Source organism: Cricetulus griseus, chromosome 2, assembly GCF_003668045.3.
Source record: "Cricetulus griseus strain 17A/GY chromosome 2, alternate assembly CriGri-PICRH-1.0, whole genome shotgun sequence".
Classification (NCBI taxonomy): Eukaryota; Metazoa; Chordata; class Mammalia; order Rodentia; family Cricetidae; genus Cricetulus; species Cricetulus griseus.
In genome coordinates, this window is record NC_048595.1 from 211,722,668 (window position 1) to 211,743,316 (window position 20,649).

General features: G+C 37.9%; 1 protein-coding gene across 5 annotated transcripts in view; it reads right to left on the bottom strand.

Moving 5' to 3' along the window:
- Positions 1-20,649, bottom strand: part of Kiaa1328 (KIAA1328 ortholog) — a 276,897-nt gene that overhangs the window by 30,226 nt on the left and 226,022 nt on the right. For all 5 annotated transcript variants that reach the window (XR_004768371.1, XM_035440239.1, XM_035440240.1 and 2 more), the window contains one exon: positions 6,438-6,546. Coding sequence is in view for 4 of the 5 variants with exons in the window: in XM_035440239.1 (XP_035296130.1) it covers positions 6,438-6,546 (109 nt within the window). In the remaining variant the exon portion in view is untranslated. The remainder of the gene's footprint in view (positions 1-6,437; positions 6,547-20,649) is intronic.

Here is a 20,649-nt window from a genome sequence, read left to right on the forward strand (position 1 = left end):
AAACACAGTTCACTTCCTGTTGCATGTGGACCAACATGTAGAACTCTCAGCTACCTCTTCAGCACCATGTCTGCCTGCATGCTGCCATGGTTTCTGCTATTCTGACCATGGACTAAGCCTCTCAACTGTAAGCCAGACCCAATTAGATATTTTCCTTTATGTGTTGCCATGGTCATGGTGTCTCTTCACAGCAATAGAAGCCCAAACTAAGATACTTTCCAACTTACAACAATACCTGTCTGCAAGATATACTGGTACAATAGTGGCACAAGTGTTATGGGAATAACCAGTCACTTTATGATTGGATTTAAGGCCCACTCCATGAGCTAGAACCCATATTTGATGTTCCTAACGTGTTCAAGAACTTAAGACTAGATAAGTAATGGACTCTAGGGAAAAAACTACTGCTATTATTTTGCTAAAGTGACACAGCAATAAAATGGCCAAATGATATATTTCTATACCATAGATCGATGCATCACTCATCAGAGAACTCTTTTTTTTTGTAGTAGAAGGTAATCAACACAGGGACCCACTATTGGACAATGTGTGTGGAGTGAGAGACTTATTTAGACCTAAATGGGGATGTCTATTAACCCCAACCCTTCAAGGCTCATAGATCTATACAGAACAGGAGGTGGAGAGATTGTAAGATGCAGAAGTGGTGGACCACTACAAGGAAAAAGCACCTTTCAGACATCACAGGACAGATGCACATAGGCACTCTCAGACAAGGACAGCATGTACAAGACCTACACAGTTTCAAACCAGACAAAATCCCAGCACTGAGGGGGACACAAAAATCTCACCTCTAACCAAGAAGGTATTTGCAATTGATACCTGCTGAGAAAGGGAAAGCCAGTTTTCTCCAATGAAGTGTCACTGGGTAAACCATACTCCATAGCAGACTTGGTTGCCAATAGTAGCCAGTCAAGACAATATCGACTCCATGTTTGTTTGTTTGTATGTATGTGCTTTTTGTTTTGGTATTTTCATCTTATTTGCTTTTTGTTTGTTTTGATTTTTGATTTTTTGTTTTGTAAAGGTGAGGGAGAGGAAAAGAGAGAGGGATGAAGGGTGGCTATAGAGAGGAGGATCTCGGAGGAGCAAGGGGAGAATAGGATAAAAAAATATAGCATGAAAATTTTTAAATTAAAAATGAAAAGGCAGTATCTTTTTTTTATCAAACTCATAAAAATTTCCATGCATTCAACTGTTCCTGGGGTAATGCAGCTGCTGGCAGGGAATCCCATTTTACCAACTCAACTAAATGAAAACTCCTTTGAATGGACTGATTTTCACCTCCCAGGTTAAACATGGAAAAAAAGCACATTTATAACCTCACATTTACTTTATAAAGTCAACATAACCCTTTCATATTAGACCTGTCACCAATTCATGTACATTATTCTGATAACTTTTGCTTCACTACAACATACAATTGAAACTGGCAGATAGTTCTTGGCTCCATGGCTCACATTTTAAGAAAGTGATTTTGAAAAGTCTGAAAAGAAATATTTCAAAATGTAGTATTTGGAAACTAAGTATTTTAAAAATCTTTATAATAATATATATTTTGTGAACATACAAGTGACTAGCACAGGATCACTTCTTTTGCTAGACTTTTGAAAAAATCGGGTTGAATACTTAAGAATATTTATGTAAATGTGCAAGTAAAAAGAAAGCATGACTAAAAAAGTTGTAGTGAGGATATTGACAGAAATGCCTGGAGTGTCAGGATCCAGAGCCTGGATGGGCCAGAGACCTAGGAAAGAACCAAACATGACTGGCAACAACAACAAAGTTAATGTAATGATACTTAATGAGATCCTGCTATACTCATAGACGGGTGCCTAGCCCAATTTTTATCAGAGAGGTTTCATCCAGCAACTGATAGAAACAGATACAGTTAGGCCTAGCTTGGGGAATCTTAAGAGAGGGAGGAAGTACTATAGGAGCCAGAGGTGTAAAGGACACCATAGACAACCTCCAGAATCAACTAACCTGGCGGCTCACTGGGGCCCACAGAGACTGAACTGACAATCAGGGATCCTGCATGGGACTGACTAAGGCCCTTGTGTGACAGCTGTATATGTGTAACAGCTGTAGCTTAGTCAACTTGTGGGACTCCTAACAGTAGGAGCAGGGGCTGTTTCTGATTCTTTCTCTGGCTTTTTGGACCCTATTCCTCATATTGCCCACCCTTAATACAAGGGGATGTGCTTAATCCTACTGCAACTTGATACACCATGTTTTGTTGATACCCATGGGAGGCCTGCCCTTTTCTGAAATAAAAAGGAGGAATGGATGTGGATGGGGTGGGCAGAGGAGATGTGTTTGGAGGGGCTAGGAGGAGTAGAGGGAGGGGAAACTGCTGTAGAGGCATAAAAAAATTTAACAAATTAAAAAAACACAAATCTTTATGAAAAAAAGCCAAAATAAGATAGACAAACAGCACTTTTTAGAAAGAGATGAATCTAGCTTTAGTTGCACTAATTTTCTTTCTGGGCATGATGCATAGGGATTGCCTTTCTCTTCTTTACACGTCAGAGGAAAACATATATGCAAGAGCAAGTGCCCTAATATTTAATGATTCACAGAGGGACAGAGAAGGGGCTCAGTGACCCTGCACTTCAGAAATTGTGGATTAATCCTGCAGCCATGGATCTGGAGTTAGTCTCTGTTTATCACCATTGTGTTGTCATAGAACTGAGAAATAGAAACTCCATCACTATTTCAAAAAGTGACATTTCTGCTGCTGTGAAGGAGCATAGAAGGCACGTTCTTCATTTTAATATGAAACTCGCTGTGTCACATGAAAGGGCACACAGCTGTATTATACCCTATCTCCTAGTATGGCTCAAGATAAAAGACTTGAAATCCAAAGCTACATTAATGCAAGTATCTGCTTAATGGAAGTATGCAATCAGAAAGATTATTTACAGTACAGAAATACATAGTCTGCATCTTAATGGAGTGCACACTAATTACAGCTGATGTTGGTAAATAAACAACTTCTTTGGATTTGGTGGTTAGAAACTTTCATTTTTTATTGTTGGCAGTAGACATACCTAGTTTGGGAGGGTGCACAAGGGTATACTTATGATATGTAAAAAGTAATATTTGTGTTCCCAACAATTCGTTTGAGAAGTAAAGGGTAACCTGCCCATCTCTGGCTTCATGATGGATAAAAGAGAATCAAGTGATTCAGTTTCATAGCAACAGAGAACATCCCCAGCTTTCTCACAGAGCTAAGGTTCACATATCCACATGGTGCTCATAGAGAGAGGGAACAAAGCCCCTCCAGGTGGACTGGTCTTGCAGGACCACCTGTTCTTACTAAGCAGAAGTGAACAGCACAATTTTGTTTAGTGCAGTAATCCTCTTGGACCAAGATAACCACTGTCCATACCATCACGATAGCTAAGGGGTACGCAAGCAGCTCTGGAGTCACAGGTCATGGCTTCCAGCAGGGAAGGTTATAATGCTTTTTTTTGTTTGTTTGTGCTGTAAATTACATATTTATTTTGTTAGCATGAGATAGATGAATATTTCTACATACAAAGTTGCCCAGCTAAAATCACGATAAGTGATATTAATGTCCTATGGTCAGTATTATTGAACCTCAAAAGCAATAAACCTTATGAGTTGATAAATATTACATTTGCAATATAGTTAACATTCTTTACTGTCTCAAGCACTTATTACACATTGTAACCACAAGTCTACGATACATTATTCATATTTGGGGTGTCACCAAGTGATGGATTGCTGTAGGAGAGGCTGTCCTTTAAATAAATCAACAAATAAAAATGCAAATGTTAACATTTTCTGCCACAACTTTTCCCATCTTGAATGGGGAATAAAAATTTCACATTATATTGACAGCTAGCAGAGAGAACAATTAAAAACCTACACCATGAATGGGAAACATGACTCTGCCAAGATTATTTTCTTTGCTTGTACATGGAATGATATGGGATACTTTTAGGCGTTTTCCAAGAACAAAGGAAAAATGTTATTTCCCCCAGTTTTGAAACATGCCATCATCTTTTGCAAGCCGTTCAGAAACCGTAAACATTCTTGGAATTTAGGATGAGTAAGGCTTAAAAATCTATTCTTTTTAAAGACTTGTTGGAGGAAGAATCAGAGTCTGCACAATGAAAACAAAGTCTATTAAAAAGACCAGTGCACACTTTGAGATGTGAATGACTCAAATATTCTGGATTCTAATGATGGAGAAGCACCACTGTGCTGTCCTGGGAGCTGGTTTTCATATCACTGAATTGTTTTCAACTCTGCACTTTGTATAATACACTGATGATATGCCACTGTGCACTCCTCCAAAGATCAGATCTGGTGTGGTACACATTCTTTTAGTCAGCCAAATGCTTAATATTTACAAAGCTCCTGAGCATCTATATTTAGTTGATCAGCAGTATTAAGGACCAGGAGATGAATTATCTTTTTCTTAACATCTGTAAATATAAGTGTTCACAGCAATTTTAACCAGGGCTTGTAACACACTACCGTGCTGATATGGTCCATTCAGAAAATTTATGCTGAGGGTTTTTTTTTTTTTTTTTTTTTACAAAACCCTTACAGAGAAACATTTTATTCCTATTTTTTCATGCTTCCCTTTAAATTGAAACTAACCATTCACAAATATGTTTAAGTTGTGTTAAAAATCACATTTTAGTGGTATGGTGTAGCTTAGGGGTGGAATGCTTACTTACCATGTACAAAGCCCTGAGTTTGAGCCCTAGTTCCAACTAACCAACAAAATATCATTTAAATATCAACAGTAAGAAAATTCACTGAGATTGAAAATCTAGACTATCAGCCATTTCTAACTCAGCTAAGCCAATCCACGTGGGCTGGATGGAAAGCTTCTGAGTACAAGCTTCCACTCACAATTCAACCTAGTATAAAACAGGGAGTTCTCTCCACTTTTCAGAATCACAATTCATTTGTTTTTCTATCAAATTCCAACAATGCCAGCACCAAAAGCAAGAAAAGGGGTCAGTAGAGAATGATGAGCAAGCTACTTACTTTATGTCACCTTTACATTTGGGAGACTGATGATGTTGGCCATTATACTACTTAAGTTAATAGCTTTGGACTTCGAAATGCTGGCCCTGCCTTTTACTGGCTAAGGGTCTGTGGTGGTTTGAAAGAAAATGGCCCCCAAAGGGAGTGTCACTATTAAGAGGTGTGGCCTTGTTGGAGGAAGGCTGTCACTGTGGGGGTGGGCTTTGATGTCTCTTTTGCTCAAGTTTCCCTCGGTGAAACATTCAGTTGACATCATGTGGTCTGCAAGATGTGGCACTCTCAGCTCCAGCACCACATCTGCCTAAATTCTGCAAGCTCCCCATCTCAATTCAGTTTCCTCTGAAACTCTAAGTGAGTAACCCCAATTAGAGGTTTTTTTTTTTTTTTTATTAGAATTGCTGCTGGTCATGGTGTTTCACGACAATGAAAACAATACTAAGACAGGGCCTTACAGAACACACTCAATATCTCTGAGTCATGGTTTCCCAATTTGGCACAGTTCTGGGTACACAGCATTCAACAGACAGCAGCCCAACGTACTATCCTCTGCAGCAGTCACTTCCCAGGTCTTTTGTGTAGTTATCTTTCTGCCTCCAGAATCAAATGCATGCCAATAAGAGCCAAAGTTAGAACAAATACCACTTCTGAAGAACATGTAGGTTTGTCTTCTGTGGCACTGTACTTACATGAGACTTGGATGAAAGATAGCTCTATAGAGAATGAAGAGTTAAAACTCTTTCCTTCCTCAAATCATAAACCAAAGAATATGTTTTATAGTATATCTTTGAAAGTACCAGCCTTAAGATAAACAATTTAGGCAATTAAACTAAAAATTATATATGCATGTGATAAAATATGAGGGACATAAATGCCCCAGACCAACCTTATCCCCAAGGAAACATAAATCAAGTCTTTTTGAAACTGATGTTTTTATATATTCAGTCTTAAGTTTGTAATATGAGTTGCTATATTAATGTAAGAAGTTTTAAATAATACATTTCTTTCCCTAACTCCAGAAATGGCTGATCAAACGATTAGCTCTTCTAAAGTCTCTGGCATAAGTGGACATAAACATACCATTAGCAAACAATCCACTGTGATTAGCAGAGTTTAACACTTAAAATTACAGACCAAATATATTACCTTCCATGATCAGTTGAGAAGTACCTGCTGCTAAGCAGAGTTCCTATGGAAATCCTTGCCAACAATAATAATCATTTCAGAAAGTGTGAATATGGAGAAAAGAATTCTGCAATGAACTTGCCAAATATACAGCTTTATAATAAGTGTCCACTAGAGTAAGAACACTAAGATTGTCAAGATTTCCTTAGTCTTATAAACATTCTTTCAAGGGGAACACTTAATCAAGGGTTTCCAAGGCTCACCGAGAGTTGTTGTGCTGGGATGATGACGAGGCTGGAGTCCCGGGGTCCTTCAGGCTTCTTGTTAGCATAGGAGATGTGGATGCATCTTTTCTAACTCTTGTTACTGTCTCTGTATAAACAATAGAGAAAATAGTTTGAGTATTCAATAAAAGAAATGTAACGTTTACTTCAATTAACAAAACAGACCATTTGAAGCACCCCAAAATCTCCACAGACAACTAATTTTTCCTCCTGAAAAGGAACAATGACAGATGAAAAATTCCTTATGCTGTTTTGTGATTTACAAACAAAATATACTCATCTGTACAATATCAGAGGTTATTTTGTTTTTTGACATATTTGCCTGTCATATTTCTGATGATTTGGCTTTACTATGGAAATGTCTATGAAGGTAAGCAGTTTTAATTTGTTCTCTTTAACTATTATTAATAAAAATCTTTTTGCTAACTAAACAGAAAATCTTAGCACCTTGCGTCTCTAGTTGAAGGGTTTTCTTTAAAAGCATTTAAAATTAGACAAAAATATTTCATTTCTTTTAAAGAACCCAGTATTGGACTACAACAAGTATTATGTGAAAGACACGAATAACATATTTTCATTGTAGGGTCCTAGGATATTCCTAAGCAATAATTTATCTTCTACAGCATGGGCTGATATGGCCCTGTTCCTTCCTAAGAAATACTGATTAGTTGATTTGTTACTTTTTACTTCCAGATGTTAAATTAAATGATGATAGTTCTAAAAAGAGTCATTTTTTGGTTTTATCTATCTAATCTATCAATCATCTCTATCTATCTATCTATCTATCTATCTATCTATCTATCTATCTATCTACCTACCTATTTAATTTATATTTTGTAGGCATCTGGTCTGTGGACATGAAACGGCAGCTATACTCCTTTGGGTGTGGCTTCAGGCGGTTCTTTGTATTTTTCTGTGTAATTGTCCCCAATAAACACCCATTTATCATTTATTTGGGGTCTAGTGATATAATTACATCCTCGCCTTCAATTTGTGCCCAATGTTTGCTTGGGCAGGTTCCCGAAATCACCTTATGGCTGGCTATACAGTCCGCAGCTTTTGCATTTTGCTCTGGCTGCTGAGTCGGCTGCACAGCTTCTAGGGCCTATCTGGGGAAAAGCATGTACTTCGATGTGCCTTTTGAGTGCCTTGGAATTTTGGGTATGCACCTGTGGAAAGTAGCCCAAGGCATTGAGTCGCAGCAGTTTTTTTTCCACTAGATTTGCCCGCCTGGCTGCAAGGTTCCCTATAAGCCAAAAATTACCCAGATCTCCACGTTTCAGGACTCTACTTGAGGTAAAGTTACTACTCATAACAATGACAGATAATATTACTATACAGGAAGTGAAAAGACTTTTGGTTTCTTATATGGATGGGATTTTAGAAGAGGCTTACGACCTACCTAGAATATGCATATTATCCATGGTAGCAATTAGCTTCATAATCCATATAATATCCTTCAGGAAGTGGTTAGACAGTAGAGCTAAGAATGAGGAACTTATAGAAGCCATTCAAACTTTGCAGACTATTAATGAGACCTTAGTAAAAAAGATTAATACTATTGAAAATACTTTATAGAGTATATATATTAATGAGATCTTAGAAAAAAGGATTCAGAACATTGAAAATGGCAATGGTGATTTAACAAACAATGCAATATATGGAACATAAAACTAACCAGGTAACAGAAAATATTTGTTCAAAGTCTGATGATTCCACAAACAGAATGTAAAAAATGGAACATAAGATTGAAATACTAACAGAAAAAATTTGTTCCATGTATGAAACATGTATGAGACAAGCTAGCAGATATTACATTGCTTTTGGAAGGCAATTTATATGACATTCAGATAATCTCTAAGGATAAGAATATTAAATCTTTAGAATCATATATAAATGAAGAGAACAAGAAACTGACTGATTTAATGAAGTCCCTAGAAATTTATACTGTCTAAGAGATTCAAACACTCAAAGAAACAATGGTGAATAGATTACAGGCCATAGAACACCATCAGACTGATACACAAGAAGCAGAGGTACAAATCATAGAGAATGAAAATGATTTAATATTACCATTATCTTTTGGAGTCAGCGATGACCTACCAAAGGTCATTACCTCATCCCCTATGGCTTACTCCATTATAAGTCACTGAAAAACCAGCAACTAAAACACACCCAAAAGGATTTGTTGAATGTCATTGAGTGCCAATATGTATGAAAGATTTAAAGGTATAAAGGAAGCAGTAGCCTCTTATTACATGCATTCACCATATGTGAGGCAATTAGTAGAGTCATGGACAACAAGAAATAGGGTGACTCCTAAGGACTGAGGCTGATTAATCTCAGCTGTCCTTGAACCTGCATCTCAAATTGAATGGCAGGCTTTACGGAGGGAAGATGCCAAAGTACTTGAACTTTAAGGGGAAAAGAAAGGTTATAAGGCTCCACAAGATAAAATGCTGATGTAGAGACTCAAGCTGCTTATGATAAACACATCTTGTCCCTATGCTGTACAGCAGCTCGAAATGCTTGGGATAAGATTCAAGAACCAGGGTAAAGAATTGATTCCTATACTAAAGTGTTACAAGACCAGAAGGAATGTTATAGTGCATTTTTACAAAGATTGACTAGAGTGGTTCAAATAGGGGTAGCAGATGTAGAAGCTAGGCAAACACTCATAGAATCTCTAGCTTATGAGAATGCTAATTCACAATGCAAAAAGTTGATTTGGCTCTTAAATATCAGATCAGCACCATTGGATGAATGGATCCTGCACACACCAAATACTGAGTCTAATGATTATGACACTGACGCTTGGGTAGGAGAAGCTATCTCCAAAGGTATGATAAGACATCAAAATACCAAATGCTTTAATTGTGGTAGAATAGGACATCTGAAATGAACTTGTAGACAAGGCATTCCTAGGAATAATGCTTCTTATAGAAATAACTCAAACAGAAGGCCCCAATCTTCTGGATTATATAGAAGATGCAACAAAGGCTGACACTGGACCAATGAATGTAGATTGAACAGGGACAAGCAAAGAAACACTTTGTCATCAGAGAAACTCCTTGGGGGACCTCTTGAAGGCCTCCATGTCGAAAGTGGCCCAATCATTCCCACTCACCATGGAGAACAATCCTCCAAGAACAATTAAAAAATTCAATGCCTATTGTAAAATATCATACTGCTATGAATGGAGGATGAATCAAACATACAGGGAGGAAACAAAAAAAACATACAATTTGGCAGACTTCTATTAGTGATAAAAGATCAAAATTAAGAGAACAAATAAATGACATTATGCTAATAGGCTTAGTGGACATAGGGGAGAATGTTACTATTATAACTAAAGAATCTTGGGCTCAAATGGATGGAACTAGAAGAAACCATTCTGAGTGAGGTAATCCAGTCACAAAAAGACAAACATCGTATGTAATCACTCATATATGGATTTTAGACATAGAGCAAAGGATTACCAGCCTACAATCCATACCACCAGAGAAGCTAGGAAACAAGGAGAACCCTAAGAGAGACATATATGGACCCCCAGAGAAGGGGAAAGGGACAAGATCTCCTGAGCAAATTGGGAGCATGGGGGGAGGGGAGAGGGAGCTAGGAGAATGAGAAGGGGAGAAGAGGAGAGGAGGGGAGAGGAGGACATGAGGGAACAGGAAGATCTAGTCAGGCGAAGAACAGAAGAGAGCAAGGTAAGAGATACAATAATAGAGGGAGCCATTATAGGTTTAAAGAGAAAACAGGCACTAGGAAAATGTTCAGAGATCTACAAGGATGATACCAACTAGCAATCTAAGCAGGAGTGGAGAGGCTACCTTAAATGTCCTCCTCTGATAATGAGATTGATGACTAACTTATATGCCATCCTAGAGCCTTCATCCAGCAGCTGATGGAAGTAGAAGCAGACACCCACAGCTAAACACTGAATTGAATTGGAATGCAGGGGTCAAGACCAGGCTGATGAAACCCATAGAAACAGCTGACCTGAACAAGGGGTTGCTTATGGACCCCAGACTGATATCTGGGAAACCAGCATAGGACTGATCCAGACCCCCTGAATGTGGGTGTCAGTGAGAAGGCCTCGGAAATCTATGGGGCCTCTGGTAATAGATCGGTACTTATCCCTAACATAGGAACGCATGTTCAGAGCCCATCCCACATAGAGGGATACTCTTTCAGCCTAGACACACAGGGGAGGGCCTAGGCCCTACTGCCAAGGATATGACAGACTCGGAAGACCCCCTATGGAAGGCCTCACCCTCCCTGGGGAGCAGAAAGGGTATGGGATAGGTAAGGTGTTAGTGGAGGGCAGGAGGGAGAGGGAACTGGGATAGATATGTAAAACTTGTTTCTAATTTAAATTAAAAAAATGGAAAAAAAAGTTAAAAAAATTTCCCATTTCTGGGGGAGGAAAAAAAAATCTTAGACTCTAAGATGGCCTCTGCAGAAGGTAAACATTGAATTCTTAGGGATTGGAACCCTCTATCAGGTAAAACAGAGCATGAGATGGGTTGAATGTATAGGCCAGAAGGACAAAGAAGGCTGAGGCCATATGTGGCTGATATAGCAATAAATCTACGGGGTCATGATCTATTGCAGCAGTGGAATACTCAGATTAACATTCCTCTAGTATCAGATATGAACCATAGTCAAACTCATGGTTGTGGAAAAAACATTATAAGGCATTATAGGAAACAGACACTAACTATCCAGGCTGTACAAGAACAGACTACAAGTGCCAAATTAACAGAGGAACCCTAACTTTAACGTGGCTAACTGATGAACCTGTCTGGGTAGGACAATGGCCGATGACCTCTGAGAAGCTAGAGGCTCTAGAAAAGCTGGTTCAGGAACAGCTAAATGCTGGACATATCAGAGAATCTACCAGCCCTTGGAAATCTCCTGTATTTGTTATTAGAAAGAAATGCGGAAAATGAAGAATGCTTACTGACCTGAGAGCCATCAATGAAGTAATTCAGCCAATGGGCTCTCTACAGCCTGGAATGCCCTTACCTTCTCTGATACCTATAGAATGGCCTATTATAGTTATTGATTTAAAAGACTGTTTCTTCACTATACCTTTACAAGAAAGGGATAAGGAAAAATTTGCCTTCACAGTGCCTAATTACAGTAATTCTCAGCTAGTCAAGAGATATCAATGGAAGGTCTTGACACAGGGAATGTTAAACAGCCTCACCTTGTGCCAATATTTAGTGCAAAAACTATTGGAAATAATAATAATAATAAACAGTTTCCACAATCTATAATTTACCACTATATGGATGACATATTGTTAGCTGATTCTAAGGCAATGTTATAAATTTTATATAATTATAAAAAAAGTTTAAGGAAGTAAAGGAAGTTTTACCATGCTGGGAATTACAAATTGCCCCCAAAAAATACAAAGAGGAGATTCTATCAATTATTTAGGATATAAAATATGGTCTACAGAAAATTAGAACACAAAAAATACAGATCAGGAGGGATCAATATCAGACTTTTAATGATCTTCAAAAATTGCTAAGAGAGATTTCCCAGCTATAGACTATTATTGGAGAAGGTCATGATCTAAAAAATTTGAAAAAGACCCTAAAAGGGGACAAGGACTTAAATAGTCCAGGAATATTACCATCTGAAGCTCAAAAGGAATTAGAATGGGTAGAGAAAAGAATACTAAAAAGAGACACACGTGGACCCTGTGGATCCAAAGCTAGATTGTATTCTGATTATATTACCATCTGGGGATTGTAGAGAGAAGATATGATATTAGAATTGATATTTCTACCACATAAACAGAATAAAAAAATAAAAACATATATAGAAAAGATTTCTAATTCGATTTTAAAAGGAAAATTAAGACTTCGTAAACTGACAGGAATGGATCCAGCAGAAATCATAGTACCTTTAACTAATGAGGAAATTTCCTCCTTATGGAAAGATAACGAATATTGGCACAGAACTTGCAGTAACTTTTGGAAACAATTAGCAACAATTATCCGAAAAGTGAGAGAATAAAATCATAAAGAAAACCATTTGTATTCTCCCACGTATTGTAAGGAAAACACCAATCTCTGGAGTCTCTACATTCTATACTGATGCAAACAAATCAGGTGAGGCAAGATATAAATCAGGAGAATAAGTACAGTGGTTCAAAGTCCTTATGACTCTGTACAAAAGGCAGAGTTGCATGCCATTCTCATGGTACTAACGGATTTTACAGAACCCCTCAATATAGTCACCAACTCTCAAAAATGCAGAGACAGTCATCTTACACATCAAAACTGCTGAATTTATTCCTGATGATATAGAATTAACATATACATATACATATACATATACATATACATATACATATACATATACATATACATATACATATACATACACACACACACACACACATACACACACACACACACACATATATATATATATCGCATCAGATCCCATATGGGTCTGCCAGGTCCTGTAGCACAAGACAAAGATGAAATTGATCATTTATTAATAGGAAGTGTGCTGCAGGCCTCAGAATTTCATGAAAACACCACATGAATAGCAAAGGTTTAAAAAAGGATTTTTCCATCACTTGGCAACAAGCTAAGGAAATAGTAAAAAAAAAAAAAAAGTCCTACTTGTTTCTTTTATAACCAAACTCCTTTACCAGCAGGTAGTAACTGTAAAGATACACATAGAAATGAAATTTGGCAAATGGATGTGTTTCACTTTGCAGAATTTGGAAAATTAAAATATGTGCACTATACAATAGATGTATTTTCAGGATTTTAATGGGCAAATGCTCTGAGCTCTGAAAGGGCTGATTCTGTTATTCCACAACTACCAGAGGTAATATCAATTATGGGTATGCCTGCACAAATAAAAACTGACAATACTCCAGCATATGTCTCCAGTAAATTGAAACAGTTTTTGAATATTATAATCTAAAGCATGTTACTGGTATACCACACAATCCTACAGGACAAGCAGTTGTTGAGAAATCTAATCACACTTTAAAGGAAATGTTCTATAAGCAGGCGGGGAAACCAAGATCCCCCAAAATAGATTACACAATGCTTTACTAACCTTAAACTTTCTTAATGCTAATGAAAAAGGAAAAACAGCCTCGGAAAGACATTTGACAATAGAATCAGAGCTAAATCAGCCAGTGTATTTCAAGGACGTATTGACTTCAGTATGGAAAACGGACTATGTGTTACATTGGGGTAGGGGTTTTGCCTTTGTTTCTACAGGCAAAGAAAAGCTTTGGATACCATCAAAGTTGATCAAGATTTGATTTGAAGAGGAGAAACCTGTTGATGAAGAGAGATGATAGGTCATCCACCAAGGTATATCCCAAGAGTTGTATGGAGACCTCACAAAGGTAGGGGGAGTGTTCTGTTTTTGTCATTACAGCAAAACAGAAAACACCCAGCTTTAAGAAGCCAAAAGGCATCAGATGTGTAGATGTCAAAAGAAGAAAGGGTAGCTATCCAGAAAGAACCATAAAACAAAGAAGAACCTGACTTAATGGTACCTATATCTATTCTTGTTGAAAGTTTTCTATACAGAGCCTCTATCATATTACTTCCTAGTACTCTGCTAGTCCCAATTCATGTATAACCAATGCTGGCTTTGGAGTTGGATTTGGCTTTCCTTCTCTAAATTCAAGCATGTTGTTAAAGTAACATTCAGAGTTTCTGTCTTATATCAAAAAGCCAACTGGTTTAAGACAGAAGAAAACAAAATCTAGGGACTATCATTTGTCTAAACTGTTATATCTCTAAAATCCTAATTTCCCTCATACTTATTCTCATCCTTATTGTTACCTTTCCCAGTATGCATACCTATAAAAGTTGAACTTTCTCTGTTGATATTAATGTTTTAGTCTTTCATATTGAATAATAACATTTCCTAACAGCAATCATTGAAGTCTCCGGAAAGAAGATGGGGCTCCATTTCATCGATTCAACTTGTTGTGTCTGAACTAGTAAACACCACTCTAAGATCAGTTTAGGACTAATACTGCTATAAACAATTTCAGACTAGCTAGTGGAAATGGTGCACCTTCTTATAACACTCAGGCCAGAGCTTCAGATAAGAACTTCAGTCAAGCATCTCCTGCTACTCAGACACTAGCTACAACTGTTACAGCTAGTCCTCTTGAGATTTTCCATTGCCTTTTGCCTTATTTTTTTCCCTACAGGATCCCATAGAGTCACTATCACCCCATTTCAGCAGGAAGTAACTCTAAGAAAAACAACTCCCCCTTTCCCTACAGTTGGTATAGGGTATTTTGGGTTTCATTTTTTCCCCTCTCTCTCTCTCTCTCTCCTTGCTGAAAAAGGGATAATTATCACCTGCTTAGGGTTGGTTTTAAGTTGTAGGGTTGGGTGTGGAAGGTGATGGTTAGACTTGGGTATCTCATAGAAGTTTAGGGGTATGGATGGGACGGGTATGGTTAGGATGGGATATAGGTAGATTAACATATCTTCTTGTGAACTAATTTTAGCAACTATTAGCAATAGATAAATTGTTAGATTATATGTTGACTAAGTAGGGTCTTCTTTCTGTTTATAATGTCTTGCACACAAATATAAAATATATATATTATATATATATATATATATATATATTGTATATTGATACAATTTAGGACATTGTATCATATTGCACTTTACAGTTCTACCTCTAGTCAAGACATTTCAGTTCTAACTCTGTCATATATATATATGTATATATATATATACATATATAGTGTATATATGTATATATATATGCATATATACAGTTACATATTTTGAAGTCATTGGCCTTGCTAAATTATGTTGGGGAGCTTTAGCCATTGAGCAACTATATTTCTGAGACTTACAGATTATAGTTACCCATGCTTCTTATACCTATGAAGTTAGTCAGACATAGATATTTGATCTTCAAACACTTCAAAGACCTGCAGAATATGGCATTTAAATGTTTTAATATTAGTACTCCATTGACATGAGACACAATTACTTCTGACAGCACCGAGCTATTCCCGAGAGTATGTTGGGCACTGATGACACTCCATTTGGAGTTCATTCTCTCCTTGGCTACTGGCCTCTTGGGCAAGGAACTGCCCGCACCTCGACTGCTGACCTTGGACATGCTGTCCTAACTGAGCTTACAGGGGACAAACTTAAAAAAGACTGCTGAACCCTGCCAAGTCAGGGTAGACAGTTTTTCAATTTCCTTGCTTCTGAGATGGTCCATCTGATACTTTAGGCCTTAGCCAAAGTTGGTTGCCCCGACGTTGCTATGAGAACTTGGGTGACTGTCCAGGTAGCCTGCTGTTTCTGTCTTTGCTTGCACCTTTGGAAGTCACACACTTGTACTGACAGCCTACCCTAGTATTGTTATTTTCCTTCTCAGGTCTTTGATGAGGTTGAAGACTAGACAGTCATAACAAGATCCTCTCTTATCTCAGATAGACAAGATTTAGACTTTCCAGATTAAGATGGATATCAGAGTAATCTCTGTCATGCCTTAACCCTGATACTGGACATGAAGTATATATCTATTGCTTAATGTTGCTCTCGCTGATAGTAGGTTTTAATTTGTGTATGTTTACCTTTCCTTTTCTTGGAGTATACTTGACATAATATCATTGTATATAGTTTTTGCATCAGCCTTAAAACCTTCTTCTTTAGACTAAAAGGAGAATTGTAGGCATCTGGTCTGTGGACCTGAAATGGCAGCCACGCCTCTTTGGGTGTGGCTTCAGGCTGACAGAAGAGGAAAGAGAGGAGCTTGAGGTGTGGCTTTCCTTTGCACACTCTTTCTGTTGGGTCAGTGGATCCGGTAGCAAGAGCAGGAAAATGCTCCAACAGTTCTTTGTATTTTTCTGTGTAACTGTCCCCAATAAACACCCATTTATCATTTATCTTGGGTCTAGTGATATAATTGCATCCTCACATTCAATATTTTTTTTTGTTTTTAATATATCCTGGCCACAAGTTTCCCCTCCCTTCATTTCTCCCATTCTACCTTACCCCACCTCCCTTGTCCCCCAGACCCATTCCTCCTCCATTTTCCTTCAAAAATGAGGAGGCTTCCCAAGAACATACACCGAAACATGGCATAACACGATCAGATAATACTAGGTACAAACTCTCCTAACACGGCTGTATGAGGCAACTCAGTAGGGAGAAAAAAAAGGGTCTCAAAAAAAAAAAAAAGGGTGAAAGAATCAGAGAAATCCATATGCACTGTTAGTGGTTCCACAAAATATCAAGCTAAAAACCATAACACATATGCAGAGGACCTAGCATAGACCCATGCAGACTCCATGATTGCTGCTTCAGTCTTTGTGAGCCTTATGAGCCCTGCTTAAAAATATCTTTGTCTTTATTTTTGAGGACTGTGAGAATTTTGTCAAAATTTGATTCTGTTCCTGGAAAACTGCTGCCCAATATGCATTAAAAGGTTATTTGGGAAGATCCACTCTTTTCTTTTAGGAAAGAATGTTGTAGTGCTTTGTAAGAAAATAGCCCCCATAGGGAGTGGCACTATTAGGAGGCGTGGCCTTGTTAGAAGATGTGTGTCATTGTGAGGCAGGCTTTGAGGTTTCTTTTGCTCAAGCTTCCCTCAGTGTGACTGTCAGTCGACTTCCGCTGCCTCTGGTCAAGATGTATTACTCTTAGCACTGCACCTGCCTGCACACTGCCATGCCATGCTCTTCGTCATGATGATAATGGACTGAGCCTCTGAACTGCAAGTGAGCCACTGCAATTAAATATTTTCTTCATAAGAGTTGCCATGGCCATGGTATCTCATCACAGCAATAAAAAAACCTAACTAAGACAAATGAGTATCTACTTAACATGAAGTGAGCTTTGGAGTGTTAGGAAGACCAGATCCTAAAATGCCCAAAGTATAAATCAACTGTCTTTTCTCCCAAGACTCCTCTGGATACATGTGAAGTTGACACCAACTCCCTGTCTGGATCTGGTCCTACTCTGTCCCTCTCTATCTCAACTTTTTTCTTTTCTAAAAATTGTTTTTCTTCATAAAATCCTTTGCCATGAATATTATTTTTATAGCAAATTGACAGGAAAATAAAGATATGGAATTTATATGGCTGGCCTAAGGTAACACGGATAGTAAGGCAGGATCCTGCATCCATTTCCAGGCAACAGATGAGGTTGTCACCATTATCTTTCACTGCTGCTGTAAGCAGTATGAAAGTGAGAGATCACAGTATCTAGCGGTAGGAATAGGGAGGGATACTCCGACATGGAAGGCAGAAGTTTGAAAGGAAGAATTGAAGAGCATGGAACTTGAAGCAGAGACTCACATTAACAAAAAACATTAAATGAAAAAGCTCAAGGTTGAATGGGTAGCTTGTTAAAGAAATATTTACTAAAAATCACTACACGTTGATACCTTCCTAATAACTATTTTGAGTTATTAGTTGTTTTAATAGTCTCAGGTTCTTTTACTGTCCCCATCTTAGGGAGCTGCAGGTGAAATCAAGTGCATGCCCAGCACTGCACAACTGTTGAGGGTGACACTGGTTTAAATGCAATCAGGTCTATTGGACAGATGTTTAGCCACCTTGTTAGTTTGAATATGAAAACTGTAATACCACCAACACAGTGCCCAACTGCTCTGGAGAGATAAATCTGGTGGTGGACTTAAGGATGGAAAGAAAAAAAACCTGGAGAATTTAATATTACAGAGAATTTGGACAGACAGAATGAAAGCAGGTATATGAAATAGGTAACAAGTAGAAAACAACTGAAGAGGTCTGTGAGTGAGCAGAGAGGGAAGAGGACATTTCTGGTAGGGAAAGATTATGATTATCCTTCTGTCACTATTTTAGAACAAAACACTTGTCTTTTTTGTTTTGATACTTCTGTTAAAAGTTGGTTCTAACAAGTGATACTTGATGGGGTGAAACTGAAGAAGGGAACTTTCAGAGGATCTAGGGGACTTCCCCACTTCAAGAATGTACTTCAGGAATGTATGGATTCCTTGGAAAAGGAGGCATAACAATTTGCATACAAGTGGGGAGAAGGGCCATAACTTTCATCAAACTTTGAAGGGTATGGATCCCCAAAAGGTCAAGAATGTTGCTTCTCAGGTATAGGTCAAGTTTATTCTTTTCTCTTTTAACTCTCAAAGCTTTTTAAAGTTAAGTTTTCAAAAGACACAGTTTTGAACTACATTTATTCCTTTGATAAATTCTGACTTAATATTAAGCAACAATATAGCTTTATGTAGTCACAGAAATACACAACCCTATACAATTATAAACACAAATGCATACAAGGATGTTATGTTAAAAAAAACCCCTAAGTTCTAAAAGGATGCTATCCAATAGGCTAAACAAATTTCTATATAAATGCCTATGTTTACTCATGGGTGAACATACTTACATTTTGCGTATAAAGATGTATGGGGCTATTTCCTACTTATATGTAGCTGGGTTTGCCTGCCCATCAACTGTTGTGGAATATTACTTTAACTGTGTAAAGGTGTGTTATATTTGTTTATGCTGTGGAATATTACTTAACTGTGTAAAGATATATTTATTTGTGCTGCATTTGTTTAAGGATTTAAGGATGTGTGTTTAAATTATGTAAAGATGAGTTGCATCTGTTTCACCTTGCCTGCCTAAGGCACCTGACTGGCCTGCTAAAAAGCTGAATGGCCAATAGCTAGACAGAGAAAGGATAGGCAGAGAAAATGAATAGGAAGAAAAATCTAGGATGAAGAGGAGCAAGAGGAAGAAGAGGGTAGAAAACAAGGGAGATGCCCAGGGCCAGAAGCCAGGCAGACATAGAGACAGAAAGAAAGACAAGGTAAGAAGCCCTGAGGCAAAAGGTAGATAAAGACAAACAGGTTAAAAGAGCTAGCCAGAGACATGCCTAAGCTAGATCAAGCATTCAACACTAATAATAAGTCTCTGCATCATGATTTGGGAGCTGGTTGGTGGCCCAAAAGAAGAAGAGCTGGGTACAGTCAACATTTTGGATATTTTTTTCATGGTGTTCAAAGATTAAGAATGTCTGCTTCTGGGCTCTTTGTTAAAAACAGCAAAATTGTATCATATGTTATTTAGCTCGTGGAAATTATATTGTGTGTGTGTGTGTGTGTGTGTGTGTGTGTGTGTGTGTGTGTGTGTGTGTGTGTGTGTATGTGTGTATGCTGGCATAACATTTATCCAGATCAAGAGACAGCATTGGTGGTTAGGACCCCTCCAATTTCTGTCCCCAGCTCCCCAGCTATATTTCTTTGCTTCTCAGGGTCAAGCATTATTTTGATTACTATTTCTTTTTCTGTTCTCTATAGCTTTAATATGTATTTATTTGGTTTAAAAACGTTCTTTAGCTTTGTTGCTCTTGACTTTTATGAAAACTAAAATAACTTCTTACAGTTTATTTCTGTGAATGTACAGTTTGCGCTCTTTACTAAGTCCTCCTCTGTGCCATGCACTGTTGCTATGGGTGTATACTGGGGTAGTTCTGTGACAGAAGTTACCAGTTATTCGCTGAAACGCACTCTTTTTCTTCCCAGAAGCGAGCTACACTACATTCCTCAGTTTCTTCATACTTCAGTGTGGTCAGGTTGAAAAAATACAGGATGTTACATGCACCAATTACAGCTTTTCCTATAAAAATGTTTCAAGTTTTTGCCCCACAGCCTACTCTTCTGATCCTCATCTAGCACTGTGGCAGGGTCAACAAACATCTTAGGTTGGTTCTGTGGGCCAGACAAACTACAGGTCACTATGTACCACTCTGTGATAGTAAAGAAAACAAGCCAAGGCATTATGTAGGCAAAAGGCACAGCTGTGTTCCAACGGGCTTTAGAGTGCACTGAATGTGGGGACAACTCAGGTCCCTTGCCTTGCTTTTAGAAGTGGGGAGTTTCCAGTCTATATATGATATTCTCTGTAGGTTTTACACATAAATTCTTCTAACTGCTTAGGAAGTCTCCCACAAAAGATTTTTGTTGAATGTGTTTTCCTCTGTAAACTGGGGTGATCACGTGGTTTTGCCTTCATTTTGCTAATGTGGTACATTACATTGATTGATTTTTCTGAGTTGAATCACCTTTGTATTCCTGTATTCCCACTTGGTCGTGATTTATCATCTTAATATGCTGCTACATTCAGCTTGCTACTGTTTTTGTTTAG